At 36.3% G+C, this 19570-nt stretch overlaps 1 protein-coding gene across 8 annotated transcripts; it reads right to left on the reverse strand.

The window, feature by feature from the left end:
• Positions 1 to 10834: 10834 nt before the first annotated feature.
• Positions 10835 to 18540, reverse strand: LOC121264507 (protein FAR1-RELATED SEQUENCE 5-like). Of its 8 annotated transcripts, none has more exons than XM_041167716.1 (8): positions 17919 to 18540; positions 15434 to 15946; positions 15069 to 15153; positions 14142 to 14205; positions 11529 to 13837; positions 11342 to 11438; positions 11220 to 11269; positions 10835 to 11142 (listed from the first exon to the last, which is right to left on the reverse strand). In XM_041167716.1, exons 3-5 carry the CDS (start codon positions 15104 to 15106, stop codon positions 12143 to 12145), a joined length of 1797 nt encoding a protein of 598 aa, XP_041023650.1. In that variant the 5' UTR covers positions 15107 to 15153; positions 15434 to 15946; positions 17919 to 18540; the 3' UTR covers positions 10835 to 11142; positions 11220 to 11269; positions 11342 to 11438; positions 11529 to 12142. The 8 variants fall into 8 exon arrangements, with proteins under 8 accessions (XP_041023650.1, XP_041023648.1, XP_041023649.1 ...); XM_041167714.1 differs by having other exon boundaries at positions 15069 to 15331; positions 17919 to 18539; XM_041167715.1 differs by lacking the exon at positions 15434 to 15946.
• Positions 18541 to 19570: the final 1030 nt, after the last annotated feature.

Here is a 19570-nt window from a genome sequence, read left to right on the forward strand (position 1 = left end):
TGCCCTCACTTAGGTGCCACTGGATTACGAGATGAATTAAAATGATTTATAAATAATAGTAAAATTATTAAATTAATATAGATTACGAGATGAATTGAAATGATTTATAAATAATAGTAAAATTATTAAATTAATATCAGATAAGATGATTTTTAAAAATTTTATGTGTTTAGATTGAAAATGAGATAAGATGGTTTTAACTTTTTAGAAGTGAGATAGATGTGAGTTTCATAAATTATTGTATAGTGTTTATGATGATTTTGTTTTATTTATAAATAATTAATAATAATTTATAAATTACCTATCCAATTTTAATTTTTTATAATATATTTCATAGTAATATTATAAAATGACAATATTTTTTTCTAATCAAATTATTTTGTAAAATATCAAATGGAAATATTAATTATTTCTAAAATTGTTAAATAATTATTTTTTTATATATATAATATTTTTTTATAAATAAATTATACTTAAAATCATTTTCCATTTTCAAGTACTAATGGTCATTTTGCCCAGCTTTTGACCGTTTCGATTATGGTCAATAATAATAAATTAGATAAAATTACACCATTAATTCATAAAATCACTTTATTTTATAATTTTATTATTATAAAAATTACGTATGGACCAATCATTTATTAAAATAAATTTACGTATAGACCTTGTAAAATTTGCAACGCTAATTTGTAAAGAAATTTGCTACAAACTTTCTCATGTATGTAAATAAGTAATCTATCGCGACACCCATATTAAAATCAAATTGCTTGTATGATATATCATCAAAATCTTAAAACAAATTTTACATAAATCACAATTAAATTCAAAATGTACTTACAAAATTGTAATAAGTTTGAATAAGCAAACTACATCCTTACAATCCAAATATTTAGTATATACATCTCACCATGAGCAACTTACCATTCAATCATCCCCCATGTCTGCCCACATAAAAATGACAATGTCATCCCTAATTGCAGCCATAGCTCGGGCTGATTCTACGATCATGTCAGGATGATGTACTGAAGCTACGGCTTCACCAACCGCACGACCACTTGGACTAAGCTGCTCGGTTCTCCAATAGTAGAACAAGAAATCGTTTAACGTCGTCATTCTAATAAAATTGTATAACATACAACATGCAGTGATCAGGAGCCCTTGCATCCCAACTAAATATGTGGGCATGAGTCTTAAAATTTTAAATCGTAACTTCAAGTCCCAAATGTACATTTTATTACGTTACGAATGGTTGAATGACGATGATTAAAATAATCATTATATCCCATAAATTCCTGCAAATCCTAATGGTCACTTCTATGATATCTTTCTCTGAGATAGGGGGCATAAATCCTCAAGTACATGGGAACGCCGAATCGACTAGATAATAATAATCTGTTTTCCCATAAACAACAAAAAAAACTAGTTACTTACCAACCATTTCCAGAGATGTAACAAAATACATATAATGACAAATAATTTTTTAACAAAAACAATTAAATAATATTAGATATTCACCATCCAGAGGCCATGGAAATTGGTTGCGGGCTTGACTCAATGCATCGATGAATATACGTGCATCATGCATGGTTTCCTTCCAACTAGTGTATAGAAATGTGAACTTCATATCTAAGTCACATACACACAAGACGTTTTAGGCAACTCGTCCATGCCGGTCGCAAAATGCCACACGTACCTCTTCAGGTACAATGGCACCAATGTATCGTTGCAAACGAATAACCCATCTTATTATGCTTGTGTACGTTCAAATAATTAATTTAAGCAAAATTACTACGTAATCAAAATTATAAGTTATTATTTATGATAAAGTGCTTCCTTAAACTAAGGATAATTTCTCGGGTTGGCTGCGATTGTTGGGTGCACTATGGATGTGCGTGTTGGGTGAATAAGATGTGTCCCAAGCCTACACAGGGCCTGTGTGACTTCCCTTACATGCCAATTAATAGTTTCTGTTGAATGTTGAAACCGCTGAGCCACGATGCGTTGTTCTTCTTCAAGCACCACTACTGAACTGAACATGCCTACATGTTCCTCGATGGTCACCCCTTTTCTAGTATCCCTCAAAAACTCATTGTTCCATAACAAGCCACATTGTGTGCGGAAGGCACCAACCTCCATTTGGAATAACTGGTGACAATTCGTCGAATTTCCATTCAAAACTTCCAAAATATATTGATGTCCTTAAGGCCGATATTATGTTGTGGCTGTCTAAGAGTCTGTTGCTCTCAAATACCGAGATTCCCAAAGAAGTCCATGATCTCAATCGTGCCTTCTGCAAATTCATCACTACTATCAGTCGCACCCCCATTAAGGAAGATGTCATATACATTGAGGTTTGAGTCCATCGAGGAGGTTCCCACTGACCAATTTGCATAATCAATGTTATGGTAGGGGTGTTATCCGCATGGTGCGGAGCCATCAGGGAAGATGTCGTACGCATCTAGGTTTGCGTCCATCAAGGAGGTTCCCGCTGACCAATTCGCATCATCCATGTTATGGAATGGGTGCTATCTGCATGGTGCGGAGTGGGGGCACCCTGGTTTTCAACCCCGCCCTAAGGAGGCCAGGGCGGGGCCTCTAGCCCTGGTACTGGAGGTGGGGTTGAAACCGCACCCTGCCCTGCCCCTGCTGAACCTAGTAATTCATTGGGTCTATAATTTTTTTTTGGGTCTATAATTTTTTTTAGACCTAAATTATAATATAATATAATTATAAATTTTATTAAAAAAAATATAAACTCATTTGAGTTGTATTTTGGATTGCCTTTGCCTTCTAACCCAACCTTTATATAGGAGGTCAATACAATACAATAGTCATTTTTAAGCAATGTGGGACTTACTGTCTATTAACTTGAATTCAAGCTTTTAACAAATTGTATATATCTATATACAATATATTTATATAAATTATTTATCTAGGATGATAAAAAATAATATTTTTTATTATAACTATGGAAGGGTGCGGAGCAAGGTGCAAAGCGAGGCCCCGCTAGGGTCAGCCTGCCCCTCTCCCTCGCTAGGAGTCCTTCATGCAAGGCGAGGGCCCCCGCCCCCGCATTGGCGGTGAGAGGTAGCATGCACGCCCATGCGGGGGGCAAGGAGGATTGGGGCGGGGTAGCGGGGGGAGGCCCCCGCTGCCCACCCCTATGTTATGATCAAGTTCTAATATGCTCTACCACGGTCACTGTTCGCAAAAAAGGTTACAAATTATAATCTATATAATTCCAACATTATATTTTAATACAGAAAGCATAACTATATTTCTATTCTTATTCTCATCAACCATCCAAGATATACTTGTCAGCAAAAAATATTTTTAATAAAGGTCGCATTAATACCAAATGCATGTTATGGAAAAAGTTGAACACATCACAACTACCAATAACAAACTGATCAAACTATTACAATAGCAATAACATAAATTGATAAAACTCATACAGTAGCAATAACATAAACTCATCAAGTACCAATAACATACATATGGCCTCATAAAAAAATAAAGTAGCAGTCACAGAAATAAATAAATGATAAAGCAATTATCCTAAATACTCCGCAACAATTTCAAACCCAAAGTTCCCTCCCATTTTCGTCCATCGACAAGAAGGCTCGCTGCATAGTAGGATCAAGTAACTCTTTCATTGCACGATACCATATTGGCCCTCTAGTCTCGAGAAAATCTCACTGAGCAATTTCGTATAATGACTCAGTAGATCGTAAGCTCCATCGCTGCCCTCAGCAGGCTCTGATCCTCTATTGCACTTCACTGAAGACATAACACCAACCTCCTCATACAACTTACATCGCGTGATCTACATGCATTTCACCTCCTCGAAGGCCGCAAAGATTTCTTGATTGAGCTAGCTCATTTTCTTCTTATGCCTACGTGATGAATGTGTTGATATACCGCCTGAAGGTGACCTCATCCCATCAACTCATTCATGTCATCAATCTCAATGCGCAATCCCTGTCGATTGCCCAATGCAGGAGGGCGTCAAGCTTGCATCTCTGAATCAAGCCACCGCTTGTCGTCACTATTTGGGGGCAGTTGTGTTGACGCATGTTGCAAAGTCTTGTATGCAACAGAAGCGCCGAATATGGTGCACAACTCCTCGTACTTTGGGTAGCTGAAAGTACAAAACCTCCCCCATTTCGATTTAAGCTAACATTTTCATAATATACACACATGTCAATAATAAATTCTATAGTGAAAAAACTTGTTTGGTGATATAAAGATGCTTAGTAAGTTTATTTTTTCCCTGATGGCATTTTCTCAGCACTTATCGCTTGCCATTACCGTTTTCGTGTTGGGATCGCAATCCATCCCAGTTTGGCTTAATAGATCGGTAAACAAACGTTATAGGCCCTTCAACCTCTGGAGTTTGCCGCGAATCTGGTTCACGTCAAACACCTTTACACCAATAGCAGTGAGCCGCTCAACATAAATTGTATGCTCTCTATTAGTGATCTTTTCAGCTCTTAATCTACCTTGAAGAGCGTCTTGGTAGAGCATGTCAATGAGTACCTTCTCTATGCCATCGCCCCAAATTTCATGATCTCAGATTGCATTTTCTCGATCATCCATTTTGAATAGCTAAGGAATTGGAAATATAACATAAACAAGTATTTGTTTATAAAATATGCAACGTTACAAGCAAAGTCAAGTAGTCTAATGGTAGTGTAAACATGAAAAATATAAATCCTCAAATAGGAATGAAAGAATTTATTGAACATAACAAATACTTTGCTATGAAAGCAACTTTATTACAAATATTCCTTAATAAGAGTAATGATCCGGAATTAAAATAGTTCATACCTATTGAGATGGAGGATGTCTGCCATAGGAGCGTAAGTAATACCGCTAGAAGAATAGAAAAGACGGAAGTTTATTAACAAAATTAAACTTTAATTAAACTGACCCCCCAACAAAATAATTACTAATTCTAATAAGTTATGCTTTAAACAAATTTTGCTTCAACTATGCTTTTGTTTCTTTCTTAGTAAAATAGTTTCTACCTACGCTGTAGGAACCTTTTTTTTTTTTTTTTTTTTGCTTAATTAAGAAAGAAGTTTTATTAATAGCTTTTTTGAATGCAAAAGGAATGATTGTCATGTCACCATATAACCATTTTGGATTGCAGAACTATCTTTATGTTATTTTATCTGTTTGTATTGCCTGAAACTTTTACTTAGTCATTGTCAATTTGGCATAAATCACATCTAGCAATATTTTGTTGGTGGGATGATTATGTATTTTTCTTATAAAGTGCAAGTTTGGTTAAATTTTTTTAACTAAGTTGAATTTCTTACAATGAAATAAGTGATTAAGCAATTCTCATTTTACTTAGTTAAAAAATAATTGGTTAAAACAATTATGGAATTTGCAAGTGAGGGATATTCCTTGTGGTACTATGAGATAGATGTAGATCTATGAGATAGTGCTTGTTATTACGTTTGTAAGCTGTCTAATGTCTGGCATTCTGAGTTTATATGGGCATGGGCTATGATCCACATCTCAGTAATGTATATAGTTTTTCTCAACTATAGGGCACTATGTATGGTCCTGTATTGTGGCCAAATTAAACTACCTACATGGTACCATATAGATATATAGTGGTTGAAACTTGAGGTTGATACTTTTATTTGTGCATGATCTTCTTTAGATATGAATTTAGATCCCTATTATCTTTCTTCCTCGCAAACATCAGTGTCTATGCAGAAAAGTATGATCATACATATATATGTGCAACCATCAATGTCTGTTCATTCTCACCTTGACATGAGTGTATGCATATATGATCAGTTGTGTTCATTATAGTGCCCTTTAGCAATGCATATCATTCGTCTTGAGTCTTTTCATTATTCACCCATTGTCCAGCAATAATAACACAACACATGTTTCAGAAATTGTGTTCATACATCATTTTTTTTTGAAAAGAAAACAAAAACAGAGAAGCAATGTTTGATAAATGTAGCAGTGTTTCTTATATAAAAAACGCTTTAGTACGGTACGTCTGCTTGTAAGGCTTTATTAGCCACCAATACAAGCCCACCATGTCAGCCATTTCACACAAAAGTCATAAGAGTGATCACACCGAATAAAATCACAAGTCCTTAATCTTTCTTTCTCACTGCAAAATGTGGAGTCCCTGGAAATTCCAGACCCTGTCTCTCTCTCCTCAAGCCCCAAGTCCCATGAGCTCTCCATTAAATTCCTTTCTTGAGTTTCTCTCCCTCAGTCACTCCCTCCCTCTCATCTCAAGCAGAAATAAAACGAAAATTGGAAAAGAGTTGGGGAGCTCATAAACGATGAAAGTGGCGTCTAAGCGGCAAATTCAACAGGCAAGTTACAATTTTTCATCCCCAAACTTCATACATTTAAAGCCCCTATTTAGTGCCGCACAAGTACACCATTTAAATAGCTTCACCATGCTCACGATATAAAAAAGAGACCTCTGCAACTCAATGACACTCAACATTGAAGCCAATTGAAAATTAACTTTTGACAAGTTAAACCCAAAAAGCCATCATCAGGGTCCACTATGAGGATGAAATCCATAGTCAGAGGCACTTTTGGCCTTCTGGGTGTGCTTGTTTGCTTTGAGCTACCATGTCTAGACCATTCAAGCTTGAGATGAGGAGAGAGCAATTGATAAAGGAGAAAGGGAGAGCTCTTGGGTCTCAGGCTTAAAAGAGTGTTTTTCATTTGAATCTAGGCTAAATTCAGTGGATTGGGTTTCAACGAGAGAGTAGGAGGGTCAACAGGAGGGAGGCTTTGGAAAAGGGGAAGGGTTATGGGAGGAGAGGTGGGGCAGAGAGGGAGGGGAATTTTTTTTTTTCCCCGTTATCAGCTATTGTGTAGTTATATGAAATATGAAATAGAATATCTACGTGTCAAACACATATTGGAGGGCTATTATTTGAGGAAGAACGGATCAACCGGTTTGAAGATTTTCTCTTCCTATATTCTTTAGTTCCATGTACTTGATTTATTTGTGCTATTGGTAGTTGCTTTCAATACTTTTTTCATTGTTGTTCTTTGATATTTATTTTACAAATTGAAGTTCTTTTTTTTTTTTTAATCTCTTTGAATTGGAATGGACATATTACAAGGTGATGGGTTGGGAGCTATGCTGCTTCTAGAGGCATTTTGATGTTGTAATATCTTGGACAATATTGTGAATTTTGATCATGTTGCTCTTTTTCCTCCATTTTGGATAAACTATGTTGGATTGGTTGTGAATAATATTGAAAGAGAATGATCACTCACAATTCATATCATAACCACATCACAAATTTCATCACAACTCAGAACATCACATCACAACCCAACCCAAAACATCATAACCACATCACAACACAGAATGTCATAACCACATTTCACCAGAACATGATAACCACATCATTTATCAACACATAGGATCATCAAAACACAACATAGAAATTCAGTAATTGTAGCCTAATAAAATCACCAAAAAATCAGATTTACATACTTAGAAGGAGCGTGTCCTTGGAGACGTTGTGGTGACAGAATGAGACCGAGGGAGTCCTCGTCTAGATCTGAGGATTGAGGTGCGGTGTTTGCAGGGAACTGGAGGGCTAGGTTTCATTGTGTTTGGCATCCTCTATTTGTAATGGGAAATGGCACCCAAATGTGTCAAATTGTAAACAATAGTTTCAATAGATTAATCAAATTTGTTTGAATTCACTTAAGGGTAAGGGCAGGGGAATCTTTGTTACATTTGGGTTCAGGCCACAATAACGTACAGAAGGCCTTCGATGGACTGAGTTAAGAAGGGACTTACCAAGCACGTGATGGCAGACTAACGAGTTTCTCAGGGTCCTTGGCTTGCCTTCGCATGCTCTATACGACAATCAACAGTTGACTAGAGGGGCTATATTGAAGGAGTAGAACCATCTGAAAAAATGGGGGCAACACCGTATGACTTTCCCAGTTGAATCTTGGATCTCTCTCAAGAAGGCCTTCAATGGACTGTGAGGAGAGAGGGAAAAAATTCACGGAGATGAGTTTCTGTGAAGACGACGATGATTTAAGACTCACTACAAGAAGAAAACTGGGAGGTTGTTTTTCACAGAGGAGCTCGATGCATCAATCGGTCTTACGGTCCTTCATGCTTTTTCGCTGGAAAAGTACTCTGCAGGCATTGTTTCTTCTGAAAAAATATAGAGGCACAGTTATTTGTCATCTTGTAGAATAAATTGAGATCGTCTTCATACCCATGGTTTGGTTGTTTGGATAAGAAAGCATTCCTCTGTACAGAGTGAAACCATCTCATCTTCGAATCCAAACAAGGGCTTAACAATCCTTTCTTTTTCGAAAGACATTTTATGCAACCTGGAGGTGAAACCGTTGCCCCTGTCGGAAATGAAACAAGGCGTTTTGTATTTTTTTTCCCTCCTGGATTTCAACACTCGTCTCCCTCCATTTGATTTCAACCCCCAAACCCCTTCAGCTTCTCCCTCCATTTGTTTTCAACCCATAAACTCCTTCAGAGCACTCCAATCTCCCTTCATTCATCTACAAGTGATCCGCCTCCTTATCGTCATCTTCAGCACTCCAGCCTCCCTATGAAATCGACGCCGAAATCTCCCATTCGTCTTCCCCAAGCAGCCAAGACCCTCTACTTCGTCTTCCCCACGAAATCGAAGCCTGAAGCTGAAATCCCTTCATCTTCCCCACGAAATTGAAGCCCAAACCTGAAATCCAATCCCTTCGTCTTCCCCACAAAATCGAAGCCCGAAGCCAAAATCCCTTCGTCTTCCCCAAGAAACGAATCTCTGAGGACTCACAAGAAGATGACGAATCTCTGCCTCTCCCTCATATTCCCCACATCTTCCAAGCCACAAAGCCCTCTTCTGAAACCCTAACCCTAAATCTCGAAACCTAACCCTAACCCAAAATCCCGAAACCCTAACCCTAATAAAAAACTAGAGTTTATGATATAGATATTTGTTTTTGGTGCTGAGACTAATTTGGATGTGCCATTTATTATTTGAAGACCTCTTCATTTTTACCACTTAATTGACCACTTTGTTTTACTTGTTGTTGTAAGATAGAGAGGCATTAAGTCACTAAAGGAAGTATCTCCAACGAGCCTTAATGTTTCTCTAGACTTCTTTGGTCGCGTTTAAGATATTTCTTGTGCAACACCCCACACTACTATATTCTTATCTAAGAACCCTGCTGTTTATCTTCATAATGTTGTTAGCATTAGGTAAAAGTGTTTAATTATGTGAAATGAACCTTGGATTTGTGATTTGTAAGTTATAACTTGGATTTGTAACTTGTAACTTGGATTTGAATCTTGGATTTGTAACGTGTACTTTGGATTTGAGCTTGTAACTTGGATTTGAACCTTGGATTAGAACCTTGGATTTGTACTTTGGATTTGTAACTTGTAACATAGATTTGAACATTGGATTTGAACCTTGGATTTGTAACCTTGGATCTTAACCTTGGATTTGAAAACCTAAATCACCTTGTGATTCTGGTTCATGTTAAAATGTCATCATCATCAATATCTTCTTCATCCTTTGTTAAACGTACTTTTGGTCAACCATTATACTTCTGTCAGGTTAAAGCCACATTAAGATACTCAAACACTGCAAGAAATCCAGGACGACCCTTCTTCAGGTGTCCAAAATATAACATAGAGGTAACTACTTCATTTGAAATGTAAAAGGTTTAATGAAATGATAATATTATTTGCATCTAACATTTATTTTATATATAAAATGTTCAGAGATGACCATATTGCAAGTGTTTCAAGTGGACAAATAGTATTCATACATAGAAGTAGATCTCCAAAAAGAAAAAAATGAACTGTTAAAGAAGGAGAAAGAGTTCGAGAAGATACTCAAAATCTAAAAGAGTGAAATTGAGCTCCATAAGAGAGCGGATGATCCAATAGAAATGATGAAATTTTGAAGGAGTTGGTGCTTCTTGAGCACCAAGCTAAAATAAAGTGTTCACGCACACTGCTCCAAGTGTATTGGGCTTTTGTAGTTTTTGTTTCATGTTACTTGGTAATATCTTGGGGATTTCTAACTAGTAGTTAAATACTCTATTGTTTGGACCATATAATTACAAAACTGAACAATATTTATTTTCCTTTTTCCTCATATTTCTTTGCTTATGCATGATTAATTTATCTATAAAAGTAGGTATTCGTGTTATTAAAGTGATAGCTTGTCAATGAAAACGAATATTAGCCTTTGAAAGTTTTGTCAGGTTTTTTTTTTGAATGCTAAAGCAGGTAATGATGGAAATTATTATAAAAGCTTTCAAAAACTCCATAAATGGATACGAGTATAGTATCAATCATCATTTTTATATTTAATGAAGTATTTTTTTATTTTTTGGATTTGCCATGTGCTTGAATAATAATATTAAGGTTTATTAGAAAGGTGAAGGAGACTATAGATATGGCATATAGAACCGAGTATTTATTTTGATTTGAATGATTTACTCGCACCTTGCAAGTAGCGAAATTGCTTCACCAGCTAGAACCTCATTGAAGGTTTCGGGTCCTTGGGACTGATAGAGTTCACCGAGCAAATCTGTCGAGGATAATTTTCAGATTGCATCTAAGTGTTAGAATTTGCAAGGGACCATATTTTGCTTCTTTTGGGATTAAAGGAAATAGAATTCTAGAGGTGGCCTTAAACCCGGATTTGGTGATGGGATGATAACTTTTCTTTGTCTGTAATACATTCAATACACAAAAAAGTCTCTAAAAAAATTCAATACACAAAAAATATTCATTACACAAAAAAGTCCCTAAAATACATTCAATACAAAAAAATTCCCTAGAATACATTCAATACACACAAAAATATTCAATACACAAAAAAGTCCCTAAAAAACATTTAAAAAAAAAAAATTCCCCTGGAATACATTCAACAAAATATTCAATACACCAAAAAGTCCCTAAAAAACATTCAATAAACAAAAATCCCCTGGAATACATTCAATACACAAATATTCAATACGGCCGAAATGTCCCTAAAAAACATTCAATACACAAATTGAATCATATCATTACAGCGGTTGTGATCCATCCAACCCAAAGTGCACCAGTTGTGATCCATCCAACCCAAATCGTATCTATAAAGAATAAAATGCAAATATTAATATCATATTGATATTTCTATTAAAATATCAAAAAGTTGGGTTCCACTTACACTTTCTTGACTCTAATCAAAATGTCAAAAGCTGCACTTTCTGGAACAGCCTGGTTATAAATACTCATTAAAAAACAGCCAAATACTGTAATTCAAATATCAATATATAACTATTAATATACCTGCCCGTGTCCAATATTGGACATATTCATCTCTGAAGCCTGAAGGGCCAAATAAATTCCTGCAAGTGGCAACCACTAGTGTATCTCCTCCATCTCGCTAATAATCAAGTAACAAATAACAACACAAATTTATCATATTTGCATTAATAAAATATAAATAAACATGTAAGATGGCCAAAATGTGCACCTGTTTGCATTTCCCCTTTATTGGTGTTTTCTTCGTCTTTGCTTTAACTTTTCGCATATTTTTCTCTATCCTGAATGCTCACCTCAGATGGGGGTCAGCCTTTCCCTCTCACAACAAGTGGACTGAGTACTTGCTTTGAACTACCAACTGTAGTTGTGTCCTTTGTCGTACAACCAACATTGGAACCTGTTAGAGTCATCGATGGGAGTTCTTGGTTGTCATGATATAAGTCAATCGTTGCATATAACTTATTAGTTGCATCCTCAGTATGCTCTTTCGAATCCGCCGCATGAGTAATCATCTGATAACAGACATTCAACATTCTTGAATATCTATTAGCATCTGCCTGGTGATCCTCTGCGTCATAGCTGCTGTGGATTAACGTGTATCTCCTTTTGATGTCCTTCCTCCATCGATCTAAAATGTACCTATCTGGCAAATATTTTATCTCATTACATTTAAATATAGCCAAAATGTGGCTACACAATATCCCACTCATCTGAAATAGCTCACATGAACACTTTGCAACTGCATCTTCCTCACTAAAGTCCACATAATGTAAACTAGTTTAGTGAAATCTTCCACACAAATTTCATCCTCTACCAGATAGGTCTTTACTGCACCATTCCTCTTAAGTAAAGCTGGATCCATATCGATAATGCTGATAAGTTGCTGCTGAACTTCCCTAAATTTAGCATTCGTGTACAAATCTTGAAATCTCTTTTCAATTGGAGATTTAGATATGCAAGGAATTGTGTTGTTAAATGAGTGGAAGTCCGCGCTATTTTCATTTTCAACACGTTGTCAAACTGGTCGACAAACTCTTTCAAGTTTGTCTTAGCATGAACATAACCATCGAAAAAGGCATTCATGCTCTTGCTCTGCTGCGTTGTACTCATTCTAGCCCAAAAAAATGATTTCAAGAATGCCTGTACCCAATGCTCACGCTCAACGTATAAGCTTTGCAACCAGGCATTCTCATGCAAGTTGTATGTGGTGATTAACTGATCCCAACATTTCTCGAACTCTTCAACACTTTGGGTGTTGTACACACATTTCATCAATGCATTTTTCAGCCCATTTTTATAGGAACCATGAGAGCCAAAATTTTCGTGAACTTCGTTCAGTATATGCCACAAGCAAAATCTATGTCGGCTTTCTGGAAAGACAATAGCAATTGCATTTTTCATCGCTCTGTTGTAATCAGTGATAATAGCTTTCGGAGCTATACCATCCATACACTGCAACCAGGTCTGGAATAACCACACAAAGGTCTTTATATCCTCTTTGGAAATCAATCCTACTCCCAACAGAATTGATTGCCCATGGTGGTTTACACCAACAAATGGTGCAAAGGGCACCTCATATTTATTCGTCAGGTATGTGGTGTCGAATGTGACCACATCACCAAAATATTGGTAAGCTGCCCTACTACGGGAGTCTGCCCAAAAGACATTTTTTAACCTCCCATCATCATCTAAATCCATTAATGCAAAAAATCTAAAATTTTTGTATTGCATCCTACAAAAATACTCTCGAAGCGCTCCAGCACCACCTTTCCCAAGTCGTAGATGTCTTGCATTGTCGATATAATTACGACAATCCTTTTCCAAAAATGGGAGGTTCTCGATTCCACTAATGCCAACGATAAGAGATCCGAAGCTCCTATTCATTCGGATGCCAGCCAAATCATTTGTATCTAGGACTTTTTTTACAGAGTCACTCACTTCTCTATTATATCGAAAGAAGCGATATTTCTTTGGACTAAGGCTGTGGTTATGGATATTATGAACTGTAGTCAATCGAAACTTTCCCTCAATTTTTAAGGCATTAATCTTTGCCTTACAATCCGTCTTTCCTGTAGGACGTGGTTTGACAACATTCATAGTCCTATTCCGGGCCTTCCCACCACGGGCGCAACCAAGAGTGACATATCTAACAGTCTCATCCTCTCCCCTCTCACTTCTTCTTGTCATCATCCCAAACCCGCATTTCTTAGCATATTGCTTATAATAACTCATTAAATCTTCAAGAGAATTAAACTCCATCCCCGACTTTGGCTCCTCAATTATATCACCACTATCCATTTGCACAAACTGAGATGTCCCGGCACTGCCATTCTTGGTTTCCCGTGAATTTGGTCTATCCTCATTACTTTCTTCAACATTAGAGGATGTACATGGCGCTTCAGTTGCCCTACAATTGGGTGTATTATCCTCTGTACCAACTATTCCACTCGTAGTAGAGCTTGTATTGATCGGATGACTCGAAGGTTCCATGCCATGTTTAAATAGGTAATCAGCATTCTGCTAAAAGCACAAAAAAAAAAAAAAGTGCAATTAAACTCCCGAAAAAAGCCAACTTATAATAAATAAATAAAAACACGTAATCACCACATGTATGTTGATTGGATATTGGTTGCCATCTAGATATGGCAAAAAAGCTAGTGACCACGCAGGCACTGGTCTAGAGTAACCATGCATGTAATTTGCAATGTTTGGACAAGTTGATAGCATGTCCTAACATGTTATTGGATAAGTTATTGATGTATTTTGAAAATCAATACCAACCAACTCAATACATTCCAACAAATTTTTAAATAATATAACATACCGCGGTTGGGGGATTTGAGCTAGATGGTACTAGCGTTGATGGGTGTTCTTCCCCGTTTCCCATGCTGAGAGGGAGACACATGCATTGTCAATATAAATATCTTAAATAATATTAAATATTGTATAAATATTGTATAACTCGCACATTAAAATATATGACATTAAAATCCAAGTAAGAAATATAACCAATCTCAATCAATCTAAATTTGCACCATAAAAAAAGTATGAGTGATACCATATGTGATCAAAATTTGGTTACAAAATAGTGCATTTCAGTACCAATTAGTGCATTTATATATTTATTATTTGTTCTGTGAAGTAGAGAGAGAGATAAAATATAACATGGAACTTTAAAAAGCTGGTCAAAAATTAACCAAAGGAAGAAAGAATGACACAATTCTTCCAAAAGAGAGATTTGTTTTTTTTTTTAGTCAAAACTTAATCATGTTAGCATAGTTTAATCATAAAGCCATTGATTCGATACAAAGAAGAGAACATGACAATACTTTTAACGCAGAAAGAATAAAAGGAGATTCAATAAATGTTATCATGCTTCTAATTCAAATGGTACTAACTACCATTCTCAAATAGCTCCCATTCCAACTTACTTCAGCTATCTCCTTGACCCCAATTGCACTTTCAAACCTCCATGAGCTTTGTTTTATTCTTGTATTCTATTGAAATTTGCCCAGGATAATAAAATAAATAAATAAATACATGCTTAATCTGCATAGCCAGTGGCAACCACAACAACTTCTAGACATCATATGAATGTTCTTAAATCAATATAGCATAGACTCGCAGAGGAGGTAAAGACATAAAGATGGTTCTTCCAGCTCAACATGCTCATTAAATTCATCACATATAACTTCTAATTTCAGGTTAAAGGAAAAGAGATGGATAATCAATTTATGGAAGGGCAACTTACCCTAAAACAAGATCAAAATTCGCAACCCCAGAAGTCATATTCCTAAAACAAGATCTTTCACGTGAACCGACAAACCTAGCCTGAGCTGGAAGGAACACAAAATTCTCAAAAGCCAGAAGCCAAAGCCCCACGAAATGGGGCGTTCGACACGAACAACTTTAGAGTCTAGACCCAACTCTTAAATTAGACAAAAGCCAGTTCTGAGAGACAAACCCAAACCAAAACCTTGGCTGTGCCGAAATTCAACACTGTAATCTCAAAGTCTACAAAACAAAGAACCCCAGAAGCGAACATTTTACATCAACTACTCGAAACTAAAACCTACAAGACAAAAGCTAAGCTTAAACTTAAACAAGCCAACTTACCATAACCCTCAAAAGACTTTCTAGTGAGTTGCTCCAAAGAAAAACTCTGGATGCAACCGAGGAGATCTGGAATATATGACGATGGCGACCGCAACAAGCAGTTTGGTCCTACCACGACGGCGACCACAGATGGAATGTTGGGATCAGATGAAGACGCCACTATCTGGTTTCGTTTTCAAAAACACAACGACCACTCTGTTTCAACCGATTTCCCTCCATTTTTCTTATGTTTCAGTGGATTTCTTTTTCATTTTTTTAATATATCTCAGCTGATGTGCCACGTCAGCCGATTCCCCAGGGGTTCCCCACCCCCGGTTGCCTATAGCAAAACTGTTCTTTTTCACCATCTCTTGAGCTACTCAAGAGGTTTGAATCTGAATCTAAGCTAGGACTCTTGCTCAAAGTGGGTCTGTGTAGGGGTGGGCTCGACTCCGATGGAGTCGGAAAGCCCACCTTTGACTCCAACCAGAGCTAGGAGTTCTGATCATAATGTAATTGGGCCAAGGCTCACTTCTAGAGGAATCGAAATTAATACAATTCAAACAAATTAAACAATAATAAAAAAAAAACCCCAAATTTTAAAAGCCCTAAAAATTGAATTTGATGGAAATATAACAATGCATCAACAAATCAAAGTAGGAATCCAACTTAAGGCGTCACAAAGGCTGAGGAGGAGTAGGCTAATGTGGGGTTGGGCTTGTGACAGCATTACAGCAACAGGAAGATGGTAGACGGACACAAAGATTGATACAGCGAGAAAGAGATCGAGAAAGGAAAGAGTGCAAGGGAGCAGAGAAGAGGGGGGGGGGTCAGTTTTGGACCCTCTAGCAGAAAATGACTTCATTCCACTTGAAATGGAACGATGTAGTTTCACGTTAAGGTTGAAATTTAATTAGATGTAAAACGACACCGTTTTACATCTGATCTTTTTTTTTTTTTTTTTTTTTTTAAGTTAGAGTTTGGAGTCGGAGTTCAGAATCCATACCGGAGTTTGGAGTCTATACGGGCTCCGACTCTGACTCCGAATTTCGACAACTTTGACTCCATTGGAGTCGAAGCCGGTGGAGGATTTACCCACCCCTAGGTTTGTGGGTGAAAGCAGCTAACTTAGGGCCAAAAATGCCCATCCCACACAGCCTCACTACGCCCTTGAAGTCACCCTTTTCTCTTATATTTGGAGATGGAAAATTGAGGATTCTCACCAATTGCTTTTTTTTTTTTTAATTTAATGGTTAATGAAGTATTTTTTTAATAATTTTGTGAATTTTTTTAAAATGTATAAGGGGTTTAAAAAAATGTTTGAAAAAAAAAACAAAAAACAGAAGAAAATTTTGGTTGTTCGGTGAGAATTCTCGGTGGTCATCACCCATTTGGAGATTTACTTTAGAATTTTAAGACAAATACAAACCATTTATCTCTTCCAATGCAAACATTTTTAAGGGATTATTAGTTAAATTTTAGATTGCATAGGCATTTGGCTAAGCCAATGCCATTGCTCTTATTTGCTGTGAGTATTGGTTTTTTTTTATTAATATAATAAATCAAACTCAGCAGGTGTGCGGTGTGGTGAATATAAAGTGGCTTCCTTGTAGTACCATTGGGAGGGGAAAACAGAGAGAGAAGGGGAAAAGTGAAGGGGGGAAAGGAATTAGAGTTTGGGGTTTCTTGGATCCAAAACCACGTTGTTTTGAGAGGGATGTGCAGGATTTTCCCTAAGGCTTTAGGCCTTGCTGTGGGTTGGGCTTGGATTTCACATCCTCCCCTCTTATAAAAATTTCGTTTTCAAAATTTGCTTCTCATAACTATAATTAATCCCCAAGGACTTAAAAGTCAACAATTTCTAGCTCTACTTCCATAGGTTCTTCCATTATGACTATAACTAGTTCCTCCAATAGCACATCTTGTCTAAAATCAAATCCTAAGGCAGGGCATACAATCCAAAATCTCCAATTCCATAAAGACATATCCTACAATACCTATGGATCCAAATGATTATTACCTCATAATTTAGATTACATTGTCCAATGTTGATGCTTAAGCTTCAACTTTATAGACTCTATTGTACTCAACACTTTGGTGACCTATCAGTCTCTTCTTAAGTTAACCATTAATGACCATAAATTTGCACTGCAACAGGATCAACCCACAATAAACTGTGTAGACTCAAATTTTAAATTTTTAAGTGATCTCAAGTCACAACTAATTCCTCAGGATCATCGTGAAAGTTCACTCCAACCCATCAAATCATAAGTACCACGGTGGTGTGATGCCTGGCTTTAAGAAGTTTGGTTTCTCGAAAATATTTTACAAAAAGTGAAGGAAACCCCTGATTTCTAACTATTTTAATGTGTAACAACTCATTCCCTTAGGTTGGGAGTGTTACGTACTTTGCCAGTAAAGGAACTCAACAAAATAAAAATAACTAATTTATCGAAAATATTCTCATGGAGATAATTGAGAGAGAGAGAGAGAGAGAGATTTTTACTGTGAAGTTGAGGGCTGGTGCAACCACTGACTTAGGGTGGCACAAACAGTGTGGCGTTGCAATGCAAGGGGAGGCGGCGTGGTTCATAGCCAACTAGGCAACCGTGCGTGCTCTGGTGCAGCGGTGTCTCGGCTTGTGCCTTCCGTCATTAGTCCTGTCGGTTGCCTGGTCTTCAGAGTCTCACATGGGTGGCATCCAGAGACGACAACAATCTGTTTTGCAGTGTATAAATACGGGCTGTTTGAAATGCAACGGTAACTTGGGGCATTGCAATGAAGGCAGCAGAGAAGCAACGGAGAGGGAGGCGGTTGTTGACTTCGTGCGATGCAAACCTTGGAGAACAGAAAAAGAGGGAGGGCGTGGACTTGCCGTATGCGGGACTTCAACGTGGCTGGGTTTCGGGGAGGTTTTCGACGGTGCTAGGGTGGTTGCTTTTGGCAGTGGTTCGATGACCATGCGGCGCCTTCGATGGTGGCATCAGGTTGTAACGTGGAGGCCGTGAATAACCAAATAGGTTGTGGTGCTAAAGAACTGTGGAGGCTGTGACTGGAACCCTAGACCCACGAGAATGGGGCTTACCGGTTTTGATTGGGTCTGACGGTAAATCGGATCATGGGTTTTTACATTGCTTCCACGCAAACAAAAACACATCATGATTCGTTTGTACTCTTTTGAATATTTTAGCATGAAAAATGTTATTTTTTCTATTTAATTTTTCTTCTCATTTTGATATTTTATATTTTTTTTATTTATTAATTAAGAAAGTGACTATTAGTGTATTAATATTTTTTTATATTTTTTAAAAATATTTTAAAATGATAAAAATATATGAATAAAATATTAAAAAGATAAAAAGATCAATTTAACCTAACGGTCACTTGGATCAGGCTACTCTGAGCGGCAGAGTAATATCGCTCTTTCAGAATATTTGGAAATAGTATTAAAATAGTTTGTAATAGTATTGAAATAGTTTATAAGTAGTGATAAAATTATTTGAATTATGATGTTTTATTAGATTTCACCTCTAAAAAAAATAGAGAAAAAGTTTAATAAAAATATTATAAAGTTAAAAAAATTGTTTGAATATAATTTTTGTTTTAAAACTTGAAATAGTTGTATTCTTTTTGTATTTTGTTTGAAAATTTGAAAAAATTATATTGATTAGGTAATGATTAATGAAAAAATTGAAAAATTAAGATTGCAAAATATTTTATGTTTAACTATGTTTAAATAGAAAATATATAAAAATATTTGAAAATATATAAAATTACCTTGTTACACAAATAATGCCTTGGCATTTTCTCTTTGGTCCTTATTGGGACTCTAATAAATGGGTTGACTTATTTATGTTTGAGTACCAAGAGTATCTCATGTATTCTCAGAATATTTTATTACTATTTATTATTTTATTATTATTTTTCATATATTTTTTACTACTATTTATTACTTTTTATCATTATTTAATATTTTATTATTTTTTTTATTACTTTTTCAATACTATTGATAACTCTCACTACCCAAACTGCCTTGTTTGGATTCATATGTGAGAAGATACTCACTCTGTACAATAAAGCTCACTTCTATACAAACACTTGCGCGACGTGAGATGATTTTTATGTGTTTTCAAATAAAACATTTAGGAGTCGTTTGAA

This window comes from Juglans microcarpa x Juglans regia, chromosome 5D, assembly GCF_004785595.1.
Source record: "Juglans microcarpa x Juglans regia isolate MS1-56 chromosome 5D, Jm3101_v1.0, whole genome shotgun sequence".
Taxonomy (NCBI): Eukaryota; Viridiplantae; Streptophyta; class Magnoliopsida; order Fagales; family Juglandaceae; genus Juglans; species Juglans microcarpa x Juglans regia.

Coding starts and splice junctions, on each gene's coding strand:
- LOC121264507 (XM_041167715.1), bottom strand. CDS start 15,106: ATGACTTCTGGGGTTGCGAATTTTGATCTTGTTTTAGG. Junction 14,206..15,068: donor AATTTTGATCTTGTTTTAGG/GTAAGTTGCCCT, acceptor TCTCCCTCTCAG/CATGGGAAACGGGGAAGAAC. Junction 13,838..14,141: donor GCTCAAATCCCCCAACCGCG/GTATGTTATATT, acceptor TTGTGCTTTTAG/CAGAATGCTGATTACCTATT.